The 12929-nt window shown below is 39.5% G+C and overlaps 1 protein-coding gene across 1 annotated transcript; it reads left to right on the forward strand.

The window, feature by feature from the left end:
• The first annotated feature begins 1946 nt into the window (after positions 1 to 1946).
• Positions 1947 to 2891, forward strand: LOC101685701 (olfactory receptor 56A3). Its single transcript, XM_004779034.2, has one exon. It carries the CDS (start codon positions 1947 to 1949, stop codon positions 2889 to 2891), a length of 945 nt encoding a protein of 314 aa, XP_004779091.2.
• The last annotated feature ends 10038 nt before the right edge of the window (positions 2892 to 12929 follow it).

Here is a 12929-nt window from a genome sequence, read left to right on the forward strand (position 1 = left end):
CTGGAAGTGTAGGAGCAAGGACATGCACAGAACCATTTTAACAGCTACATCAAATAGATTCTGATGATTGAAAGCAATTTTCAGTTCTCCGTTCATACTTCTGTTAAAAATATTTTCATATCTCCTAAACCCCCATTTCAAAACTACCTCTCTACTACTGTAATCAATTTTCAAAAATTGTGGCTACCCTGGAGGTATAGATTTCTTATTTTACAGAGATTGAGGAACCAAACAATATCATGGCATTACAGGGATCAGAGGAATTATTTTAGAGTTTATTTATTTATTTATTTGTGAGAGCAGAAGCAAAGGAAGAAATAGGTAGAGAGAGAAGAAGGCTCTATGCCAAGCAAGGAGCCCAGTACAGGATTCGGTCCCAGGACTGTGGGATTATGACCTGAGCCAAAGGAGGATGCCATTATTACTTTTTTTTTCAGTTAGCAACCATATAGTACATCATTAGTTTTTGATGTAGTGTTCAGAGATTCGGGAGTTGTGTACAACACCCAGTACTCGTCACAAGAAGGAAGATGCTTAACCAAGTGAGCCACCCAGGTGTCCCAGGGCTCAGAGGAATTCTGTGTTCCATTGCTGATTAGATGTAGTACAGTACAGGTGACTGAAAACTGGGCTTAATATAAAATAGAATTTTGTATCTAGATTGAAAGTTTTACTATCTGTGATCTTGGAATTTTCTTCATCTCATTTTCCTCACTCACAAAGTCATATTAAGACAGATTTCATGTTGTTGTTTTAATTGTAAACTGAGATATTGTACCTATACCACAGTGCCTGTTAAGTACTGAAAATTCATTCAATACGCTGCAGGCATTTTTATTTTCCTGCTAGTTAAACAAATGCAAAATAGTGGTTTAAACACTGATGAAGCAGAGTAATTTCCAATCACGGGATGACACCTGAGTAGAACATCAGTACCAGAGGGACAAATCTAGGGGCCCTACAGAGCATGATTTGAAAGACTCTAGTAATGCTGATGTCATTTTGCAGGCTTGTATCACTGCAAAAGGTAACTCTTTTTCACAGCCTTCTTTGGGCTTCCCTTTAATATTCACCAGGAGGGGAGTGGCACCTGGGTGACTCAGTCATTGGGTGTCAGCCGTCAGCCTGGGTCTGGTCATGATCCTGGGCTCCTGGGATCAGGCCTGCATCTAACTCCCTGCTCCGGGTGAGGCCTGCTTCTCCCTCTCTCACTCCCTCTGCTTGTGTTCCCTCTCTCGCTGTGTCTCTCTGTCAAATAACAAAATCTTTAAAAAAAAATATTCAGGAGGAGGGGAGTCCTGGTAACACTTAACTTCCACGTAAATGAAGTTAATCTTCACCTACACTCCCAAAATATTCTGCATACTACTCTGTCATTATACTTACCGTTGTCTTCATACTTATCTTTTTTATCCCCAATGGATTGTCACTTTCTTGAGAATAAGGATAATACTTAATCTTTGTGTCTCCTGTATATAAATGGTGAAAAAAAAGGTACATAGGAAGAAAGGAGTGACAACACTCTGCAGTACTTGCTGTGGAAGTTGGGGACATTAGCTGGGCAACTGGGTAAAGGGATACAGAGAGGACTAACTGAAGACCAATCTCACCACCTTCACACTACTGAAAACAGAGGGCCTATTTTTCCAAAAGTGAGGATGCTGACTCACAGCTAACTGAAATTGCTAATTCTATTTTATAAGATTGCTTCATTAAGGAATTAGAAATATTTGAGAAATGAGAAGAAATAAAATTTGCTAGACTGAAATTAATTTCTTTCTCTATATAACATGCAAAATCTCCAGTGAAAGCAAGATAGCCTGCTTGAGCACTAAAGTGATTACAATGACGCTGAATTTATCTTCCATTTTAACTACAGTAGAAACTAATTCTAATCCTATCTTTTTAGATCACCAAAGAGAATCTGTAGAAACAAAATCCACAAGATGACACCTCACAGAAATGGCTCCAATGGGGTTTCAGAGTTCCTCCTGAATTGTTTCGTCAGATCCCCCAGCTGGCAGCACTGGCTATCCCTGCCCCTCAGCCTCCTCTTCCTCTTGGCCATGGGGGCTAATATTATTCTCCTAATCACCATCCGGCTGGAGGTCTCTCTACACCAGCCTATGTACTACCTACTCAGCCTGCTCTCTCTACTGGACATGGTGCTCTGTCTCACTGTCATTCCCAAGGTCCTGGCCATCTTTTGGTTTGATCTCAAGTCCATAAGCTTCTATGCCTGCTTCCTCCAGATGTACATCATGAATTGCTTCCTTGCCATGGAGTCCTGCACATTCATGGTCATGGCCTATGACCGCTATGTAGCTATCTGTCACCCACTGAGGTACCCATCCATCATCACTGATCAGTTTGTAGTCAAGGCTGCCATTTTCATTTTGGCCAGGAATGCACTTCTTACAGTGTCAATTCCCATCCTCTCTGCCCGGCTCAAATACTGTGGGAGCAATGTCATTGAGAACTGCATCTGTGCCAACATGTCTGTTTCCCGGCTCTCCTGTGATGATGTCACCATCAATCGCCTCCTCCAATTTGCGGGAGGCTGGACCCTACTAGGATCTGACCTCATCCTCATCTTCCTCTCCTACAGCCTCATCCTTCGAGCTGTGCTGAGACTCAAGGCAGAGGGTGCCGTGGCCAAGGCCCTGAGCACATGTGGCTCTCACTTCATTCTTCTCCTCTTCTTCAGCACCATCCTTCTGGTCTTTGTGCTCACTCATGTGGCAAAGAAGAAAGTCTCCCCGGATGTGCCAGTCTTGCTCAATGTCCTCCATCATGTCATCCCTGCAGCCCTCAACCCCATTGTTTATGGAGTAAGAACCCAGGAGATCAAGCAAGGAATCCACAGAATACTGAACAAAGGGTCGCAATAAGGACAATTGGATCTCTGCATTCCTAAATTAGGGTGACTTATAAATCAGTTAATGGAAAATTAGGTTGAAACTCATAGCTTCACATAAGTTGAGATATAAGATCAAGGAAAGAAGTAAGTTTAAATCTGAAACAGCTTCTTGACTCTATTCCTATGCTTCAAGTATTGACACTTCCCCAAGAAAAATGTAGCATTTCTGTGAATTTTTAAATTTTCCCCCCAATCCTTATAGTTCTATTTTGTCTAAAACATGAAAACTCAGGAGAATGAATTCTAGTTGAAAACTAAATTCCAGTTAATGCCATATTTACTATTTCTGTACAGGTAATTTTTCAAAAATTATATAACTGTGGGGGTGTTTGGTGGCTCAGTCAGTTAAGCATCCAACTCAATTTTATCTCAGGTCATGATCTAAGGGTCATGAGATCAAGTCCTGCATTTGGTTCTGTGCTCAGATGGGAGTCTGCTTCATTCTCTCTCTCCCTCTTTCTCTGTCCCTCTCCACTACACTTGTGCTCTCTCTTTCTCGTTCCAAAAAATAAATCCTTAAAATACATATATTTATAACTGTGGATTTTTTTTTTTTTTTTTTAAGTATAATTTTTTATTTTTTATAAACATATATTTTTATCCCCAGGGGTGATGCAACATGGGGGCTTAAGTGGGTACGAGAAGAATAAATGAAAGAAAATGGGATTGGGAGGGAGACAAACCATAAGTGACTCTTAATCTCACAAAACAAACTGAGGGTTGCTGGGGGGAGTGGGTTTGGGAGAAGAGGGTGGGATTATGGACATTGGGGAGGGTATGTGCTTTGGTAACTGTGGATTTTAAATGTTGAATAAGACCACAGTATTTAAATGTCAGCTCTGAAAGACAAAAACATAGCTAGAGTTCATATGTAAAGCTCTTTCAGTTACTGCCAAACAAGCCAATCACTTTCGTCTCTTCCTATTCTTGTTCAAGAAAATATTGTGTCCTCCTGGTGCAACCCTCAAAAGGGCAGAGCCCTTGCAAGAATTGCTCACATGTGGAGAAATGGGATTACCTGGGTTTCAGAGAAGTTATCCCGCAAAGCCTAATCTTTACTCTCTTCACACCATTGTGTGCATGAAGCTTTATCTTCAGGATTCAAACATGTGATATGTATATAGGGTTCTGCTTGGTGTACAAATATGTCACAGCATCAGATGTTCCAGTAATGAAACTTAAATATACTAAGACCACTACTTATTGAACCAAGATTTTCTAGGCAACTGCTCTGGTATAGCAACTTTGTTAGATTTCAAGGGCACAAAGATGCACGGAACAAATGTACAGTCATTGAAGAACACATTTGCTGACAGAATATAATGCAATCTGGACCCCCTATCATTGAAGACATATTTTCCTCTCCATAGAACGAAGTAGAAATGAGGTATAAATAAATGAGGTAACTTGAAAAAGAGAAAAGTTCTGAGATGGTGAGTTAGAAATTCTGCACTCGAGTACTTGCATAACCACATATGAGATTTGTGACCAGGAACAAATTAGTACCCTCACTGAGGTTCAGGATCTTCTTTTGTTATATGAAAACAATGAACAAGTTATTTTAGAATATAAGTCTCATTCTATGAAGGTCTATGAAACCATGTTCTACCTTAAGATGGGTATCATGCTTGCTATTGAGTCTTGTTTCCATACTTCTTGCCTTTAAGCATGGGCATGAACACGTCCCCTATTGACATCCCCCCCACCATAGTTGAAACTAAGTGGGAAATATAAACATTGTATTGGGGATAACTTCCAAAGAGCACAATACATGATTTCATTCACAAGTTGAAATTCAAGCCTTCCTAGATCATTTGTACATGTACATCATTTACAGGTCCCAGCCTGCATTCACCTGGCCAAAGGAAATCTATGATCCTTCCTAATGGCAGGGCTACATGTATGTTGACTTCTTGGTCCAATAGCCAGGGGGGCCCCCACAGACAAAGCGTAATGAGAAAGTTGTCATACTATCTGCATCTTCATCTGGTCTTTAGGATTCACATGTTCCCAGAATTACTGATGGGGGAGATATCAATTCCGGGAAGTTCTACGATACCTAAAATTATGGGTTCCTGCCTTCTGACCCTAAGATGGAAGTACCTCAAAGTCCACTATCAGTACAGTTCCCAAAATATAGGCCATTTGTCTTGAAAGAAACTATTTGACAAATTACTAACCTACGTCAGGTTTGGTCTGCCACACATTGTCTGTTTTTTTTAATCCTCCATTCAGCATAAGTCTTTCTTCTAACGTCTTCGGGTTTGCTATTATTGGACTCCTATTAGTATATCATTGAAAATGAAAATACATGTACATCACCCTAATAATAAACAATAATTGCAGGGAATATTAAGTCTAAATTCCATTCACATTATACACCTTTATTATATAGACCAGATATCCAACTAAAATTTCACTGTTGAAATATTGCTATTTCAGAGAAAGACCTTAATTCAACATAGGTGTAAATAAATACCAGTGACACTTCTGAAAATAAAAGTGGGATTTACTTCTAAAAATGAAATAGATAATACTTACACCTATATATATTTACCAGCATCTTTCCATCAATCATCTGAAAGTTATTTCTTTTTTTTTCTTTTTTTATGATCGAATTATTTATTTATTTATTTATTTATTTATTTTATTTTATTTTATTTTCACCACACCCAGTGCTCCATGCAATCCGTGCCCTCTGTAATACCCACCACCTGGTTCCCCCAACCTCCGACCCCCTGCCACTTAAAACCACTCAGATTGTTTTTCAGAGTCCATAGTTTCTCATGGTTCACCTCCCCTTCCAATTTCTCCCAACTTTCTTCTCCTCTCTAACTCTCCATGTCCTTCATGCTATTTGTTATGCACCACAAATAAGTGAAACCATATGATAATTGACTCTCTCTGCTTGATTGATTTCACTCAGCATAATCTCTTCCAGTCCCATCCATGTTGCTACAAAAGTTGGGTATTCATCCTTTCTGATGGAGGCATAATACTCCATAGTGTATATGGACCACATCTTCCTTATCCATTTGTCCGTTGAAGGGCATCTTGGTTCTTTCCAGTTTTGCGACCGTGGCCATTGCCGCTATGAACATTAGGGTACAGATGACCCTTCTTTTCACTACATCTGTATCTTTGGAGAAAATACCCAGTAGTGTAATGGCAGGGTCATAGGGAAGCTCTATTTTTAATTTCTTGAGGAATCTCCACACTGTTCTCCAAAGAGCCTGCACCAACTTGCATTCTCACCAACAGTGTAAGAGGGTTCCCTTTTCTCCACATCCCTTCCAACACATGTTGTTTCCTATCTAGCTAATTTTGGCCATTCTAACTGGTGTAAGGTGATATCTCAATGTGGTTTTAATTTAAATCTCCCTGGTGGCTAGTGATGATGAACATTTTTTCATGTGTCTGATAGCCATTTGTGTGTCTTGATTGGAGAAGTGTCTGTTCATATCTTCTGCCGATTTTTTGATATGATTATTTGTTTTGTGTGTGTTGAGTTTGAGGAGTTCTTTATAGATCCTGGATATCAACCTTTGATCTGTACTGTCATTTGCAAATATCTTCTCCCATTCCGTGGGTTGCCTCTTTGTTTTCTTGGCTGTTTCCTTTGCTGTGCAGAAGCTTTTGATTTTGATGAAGGCCCAAAAGTGTATTTTTGCTTTTGTTTCCTTTGCCTTTGGAGACATATCTTGAAAGAAGTTGCTGTGGCTGATATCAAAGAGATTACTGCCTATGTTCTCCTCTAGGATTCTTATGGATTCCTGTCTCACGTTGAGGTCTTTTATCCATTTTGAGTTTATCCCAATCAAAATTCTACCAGTATTCTTCAAAGAGCTAGAGCAAATAATCCTCAAATTTGTATGGAACCAGAAGAGACCCCGAATCGCTAAGGAAATGTTGAAAAGCAAAAATAAAACTGGGGGCATCACACTACCTGATTTCAAGCTTTACTACAAAGCTGTGATCACCAAGACAGCATGGTACTGGCATAAAAACAGACACATAGCCCAGTGGAACTGAATAGAGAGCCCAGATATGGACTCAACTCTATGGTCAAATAATCTTCGACAAAACAGGAAAAAATATACAGTGGGAAAAAGTCTCTTCAATAAATGGTGTTGGGAAAACTGGACAGCTATATGTAGAAGAATGAAATTCGGCCATTCTCTTACACCATACACAAAGATAAATTCAGCGGCAATGGTCACAGTCACCAAACTGGAACGAACCAAGATGCCCTTCAATGGACGAATGGATAAGGAAGATGTGGTCCATATACACTGTGGAGTATTATGCCTACATCAGAAAGGATGAATACCCACCTTTTGTAGCAACATGGACAGGACTGGAAGAGATTATGCTGAGTGAAATAAGTCAAGCAGAGAGAGTCAATTATCATATGATTTCAGTTATTTGTGGAGCATAACAAATAGTATGAAGGACATGGGGAGTTAGAGAGGAGAAGGGCATTGGGGTAAATTGGAAGGGGAGGTAAACCATGAGAGACTATGGACTCTGAAAAACAATCTGAGGGGTTTGAATGGCGGGGGGTTGGGAGGTTGGGGTACCAGGTGGTGGGTATTATAGAGGGCATGGATTGCATGGAGCACCTGGTGTGGTGCAAAAATAATGAATACTGTTGTGCTGAAAATAAATAAAAGAAAAAAAAACTAAAAAATTATTTCTTGGGGGGCCTGAGTGACTCAGTGGCTTAAGCCTCTGCCTTCTGCTCAGGTCATGATCTCAGGGTCCTGGGATTGAGCCCCACATCAGTATCTCTGTTCAGCAGAGAGCCTGCTTCCCTTCACCACCACCCCCCATTCTCTCTGCCTACTCGTGATCTCTCTGTCTGTCAAATAAATAAATAAGATCTTAAAAAAAAAAAAAAAAGAAGTTGACTATCAGGGATGCTTGGGTGGCTCAGTCACTGAAGCCACTGCCTTTGGCTCAGATCATGATCCCAGGGTCCTGGGATGGAGTTCCACATCAGGCTCCTTGCTCAGCGGGGAGCCTGCTTTTCTCTCCACCCCAGCCCGACACTCTGCCTGCTTGTGCTCTCTCTCTCTGACAAATAAATAAATAAAATCTTAAACCAAAAAAAAAAAAAAAAAAAAAGCAGGTGAATATCAAGACCTGACAAAGACTAGAGGTCAATGCAAAACTAGTAAAGGGGAACTCACATTTAAAGAACCAGACAGGGACCCAATCCTACAAACCAGAGACATACAGGAGAAGAGGTCAGAGTTTAAAGGTTAGACCCTATTGTTATAATAGTACAGTAGCTGGAATGCTTACAACAGAGAGAACACTACTATGTCTTGGGCAAGTTTAATTACAATTGTTCCCAACTCGAAGTATCTTCTTCAAATATGGACTTATTGCATAATTTCATCCTCATTACTCCTAGACTGGACATCAGTGGAGGCAGATCTGAGCCGAATAGTAGGTTATTAAATCTGGCCAGGTTAGCTGTAAATAAAGGAGACCTAAAACAATCATCTTTCCCCATACACTTTACCAGGGATTCTGGGATCTCACTTGGGGTGGTGGGGGCAGGGACACATTCAGCCTGCCCAGTCAGAGGGTTTTTTCCTACTGACAACATGTTTAGTAACATCCTCCTGTGTGAATGTCTTTAATTTGTGTTTTTATTGAGGTGTAATTACGAGGCATAATTTTATTGAGGCATAATTGACACAACATATTAGTTTCAGGTGCACAACATAAGGATTTGATATTTGAATATATTATGAAATGATCACTACAGTAAGTCTACTTAACATCTGTCACCATACATAGTTAGAATATTTTTTTAAAAGATTTTACATATTTGACAGAGAGAGATCACAAGTAGGCAGAGAGGGAGAGAGAGAGGGGGAGGGAGGAGGAAGAAGGCTCCCTGCCTAGCAGAGAGCCCAATGCGGGACTTGAACCCAGGACCCTGAGATCATGACCTGAGCTGAAGGCAGAGGCTTAACCCACTGAGCCACCCAGGCAGCCCCAATTTTTTTTGTTTTTTAATGATGAGAACTTTTAGGATCTACACTCATAGCAACTTCATAGTATGCAATACAGGTTTAGATGTATAGTTATACATCCCCATGATTTATTTGTTATATAACTGAAAGTTTATACCTTTTGACCCCTTTCACCCATTTCACCCACCCCTCACTCCCCCTGCCTCTGGCAACTATCGATCTGTTCTCTGTTTCTACAAGCACAGGGGTTTTTGTTTGTTGTTCATTTAGATTTCACATGTAAGTATGATCATGCAGTATGTCTTTCTCTACCTGACTATTCCACTTAGCATAATGCCCTCAAAGTCCATCCATGTTATCACAGATGGCAAGATTTCATTTCTTTTTTTTTTGTGTGTGTGGCTCAGCAATATTCTCGTGTGTGTGTGTGTGTGTGTGTGTGCATGCATGCGTGTATCACATTTTCTTTATCTATTCATCCATCAATGTACGTTTAGATTATATCCATATCTTGGTTATTATAAATAATGCTGCTGGGGAACTGGCTGGCTCAGTCAGTACAGCATGAGACTCATGATCTCAGGGTCTTGAGTTCAAGCCCCACCTTGGGCATGGAGCCTATTGAGTAATAAAACAAACAAACAAACAAACAAAGCCGCAATGAACATAGTAGTGCACATATCTTTTTGAGTTAGTGTTTTCATTTTCCTCTGATAAATGCTCAGAAGTGGAACGGATGGGTTGATAGGCAGTTCTATTTTTAATTTGTTGGGATACCGCCATGTTGTTTTCCATAGGAGTTGTACCAACTTACATTTCCACCAACAATACACAAGTGTTCTTTTTTCTCCACATCCTTGCTAACATTTGTTATTTCTTCTCTTTTTGATAATATCCATTCTAACAGATGTGAGGTAATATCTCGCTGGGGTTTTGATTTGCATTTCCCTGATGATAAGTGATGTTGAGCACCTTGTCATATACCTCTTGGCCTTCTGTATGTCTTCTTTGGAAAAATGTCTATTAGATCTTCCATCCATTATTTAATCAGATTTTCTCTTTTGACTTTTTTTCTTTTGGTTTTTGAGTTGTACAAGTTTGTTATATATTTTGAATATTAGCCCCTTATCAGGTAATATGATTTGCAAATATTTTCTCCCATTTAACAGATTGCCTTTTCATTCTGTTGATGATTTCCTTTGCTGTGCAGAAGCTTTTTACTTTGATGTAGTCCCAATAGTTCATTTTTTTTTTATTTTTTATTTTTTATAAACATATATTTTTATCCCCAGGGGTACAGGTCTGTGAATCACCAGGTTTACACACTTCACAGCACTCACCAAGCACATACCCTCCCCAATGTCCATAACCCCACCCCCCTCTCCCAAGCCCCCTCCCCCCAGCAACCCTCAGTTTGTTTTGTGAGATTAAGAGTCACTTATGGTTTGTCTCCCTCCCAATCCCATCTTGTTTCATTTATTCTTCTCGTACCCACTTAAGCCCCCATGTTGCATCACCATTTCCCAATAGTTCATTTTTGCTTTTGTTGCCTTTGCTTTTGGTATCATCCATCCAAAGAAATCACTGCCAAGCTGACGTCAGGAGATTACTGCTTATGTTTTGCAACTATTTAAATATTACTTTGAAGTTCTATCATTGATTTTGAATATAAGAAGCCCATTACTCTGCTAAACTCTGCTAATGAATGTCTTTCTTCCTAAAAAAAAGTTATATAACTTTTATTGCTTACTAATAACAGTATATGAAATTTCATCCACAAATACTACTCTTTGGATCACGACTCCATAATCCAGATCCACATAGTGAGAACAAAAGTTTTGAGAGTCAAAATTATTTATTAATTGAAAAAGCACCTACAAAGTGCTAGATACAAAGAAAAAATAAACAGTCTCTGATCTTGCTGGGATTATAGTGTTTGGGAGGTGGCAGCCAAGTATGCATCCAGAGTACCCAACATGTGAACAAATTTCTTGAAGACAGGGATAGGAATAAGTGGATAATTCATTGACATAATTTGTATCACACATTTAAATAGGATTAAATACATCCTTTATACTCTAATGACTCAAACTTCTGTCTCTGGCTTATACCTGGTCCCTGAACAGTGCCACAAGTCCAGTTGCTTACTTTTACTTCTCCATTTGTATATTTAGTAGTCATAAAATTCATTTTAAAGGGTGTCATTTGTAGGAGTTTGATATGGAAATAGAGTTAAGTGTCTGAAGCTAAACTTCTAATATCACATATAAAACTGGATCCTCAGTTAATGGCACTTTTGACTTTCCAACTACTCTTGAAAAAAGCCTTGGAGAAATAGACTCTTACATATAGAAAACAAACTGATGGTTACCAGAATGGAGGTGGGTGGGAGAGTGGGTTAAATAGGTAATGAAGATCAGGGAGTGTATTTGATTTGTTGTGATCAGCACTGGCTGTTGTGCAAAAGTGTTGAATCAGTATATTGTACACCTGAAACTAATATTACACTGCATGTTAACTGGAATTTAAATTAAAACTTTAAAAAATATGGAAAGAACCCGGAAGTCCATAGACAGATAAATGGATAAAGAAGATGTGGTGTAGGGGTACCTAAATGGCTCAGCTGGTTAAGCATCTACCTTCGGTTCAGGTCATGGTCCCAGGGTGTTAGGATTGAGCCTCATGTCAGGCTCCCTGCTCAGGGGGTAGTTTGCTCCCCCACTCTGCTGCTGCCTCCCCTCTATTCTCTCTCTTTCTCTGTCCCTGTCTCTCTTTGTCTCTCTCTCTCTCCCTCTCAAATAAATAAAAATCTTAAAAAAAAAAAAGAGTGGTATAGATATATTATGGAATATTACTCTTCTATCAAAAAGAATGAAATCTAAGGGATGCCTGGGTGGCTCAGTGGGTTAAAGACTCTGCCTTTGGCTCAAGTCATGGTCCCAGGGTCTGGGAATCAAGTCCCACATCAGGCTCTCTGCTCAGCAGGGAACCTGCTTCTGCATCTCTCTCTCTCTGCCTCCCCCCTGCCTACTTGTGATCTCTGTCTGTCAAATAAATAAAATCTTAACAAAAAAAAAAAAAAGAATGAAATCCTGCCATTTACAGCAACATGGATGTAACTAGAGAGTATTCGGCTAAGTGAAATAAGCCAGAAGAAGACAAATATCATATGATTTCACTCATGTGTGGAATTCAAGAAACAAAACAGATGCATATGGGGAAAGCATAGGGAAAATAAAATGGGAAAAAAACTGAAAGAGAGGCAAACCATAAAGAGCCTCTTTATAGGAAACAAACAGGTTTTTTCAGGGGAGGTGGGTGGTTGGATGGGGTAACTGGGTGATAGGCATGAAGGAGGGCACTTGAGGCAATGAGCAAGGGTGTTATATGTAACTGATGAGTCACTAAATTCCACCCCTAAAACAAATAATACACTATATGTTACCTAAATTTAATTTAAATTAAAAAAAACTTTTAAACTTTAAAAAAAAAAAAAAAAGCCCTGGAGTCATCCTTTATTCCTCTCCATCTTTTATACCCTAAATACAGACTCTCAGCAAATCTTGTGACCCATCACTTCAATTTTTTCTCACCACCTTAATCCAGGTCATTATTACTTTTCATTTAGACTATTCAAATTACATCCTCACTGGTTCCCCTGACCCGAGTCATATTTCGCATGTTCTATTTAAAGTGTTGTCTCATCCTCGTCCTATGAATTAATTGTGACAGGGACTCAATGTAAAGACTGAGAAGTATGTAAAAGTTAATCATTTAGTGAGCTAGAATTGAAGGATTGTGATGGCAAGGGGTTAGAATAAAAGGGCAGTTGATGCCCAAACATGTGTTCAAGAGGATTTGAGGAGGAGTTGTGAGGGTAAATATTGTGATAGTGGCTGGAGAAGGTTTAAGTTCAAGATGAGGGTAGCATCATGGATGTAAATATGCTCCTTGTGGCATTCAGATGAAACCAACACTAAAACAAATTTCCATAATCCCTGGTCTTTGACTCATATCTC

Source organism: Mustela putorius, unplaced genomic scaffold, assembly GCF_011764305.1.
Source record: "Mustela putorius furo isolate JIRA1106 unplaced genomic scaffold, ASM1176430v1.1 tig00000238_pilon_pilon_pilon, whole genome shotgun sequence".
In the NCBI taxonomy this organism is placed as follows: domain Eukaryota; kingdom Metazoa; phylum Chordata; class Mammalia; order Carnivora; family Mustelidae; genus Mustela; species Mustela putorius.

What these genes read in the sequence shown, in the direction of transcription:
- LOC101685701 (XM_004779034.2), top strand. Translation starts at nt 1,947, where the DNA reads ATGACACCTCACAGAAATGGCTCCAATGGGGTTTCAGAGTTCCTCCTG.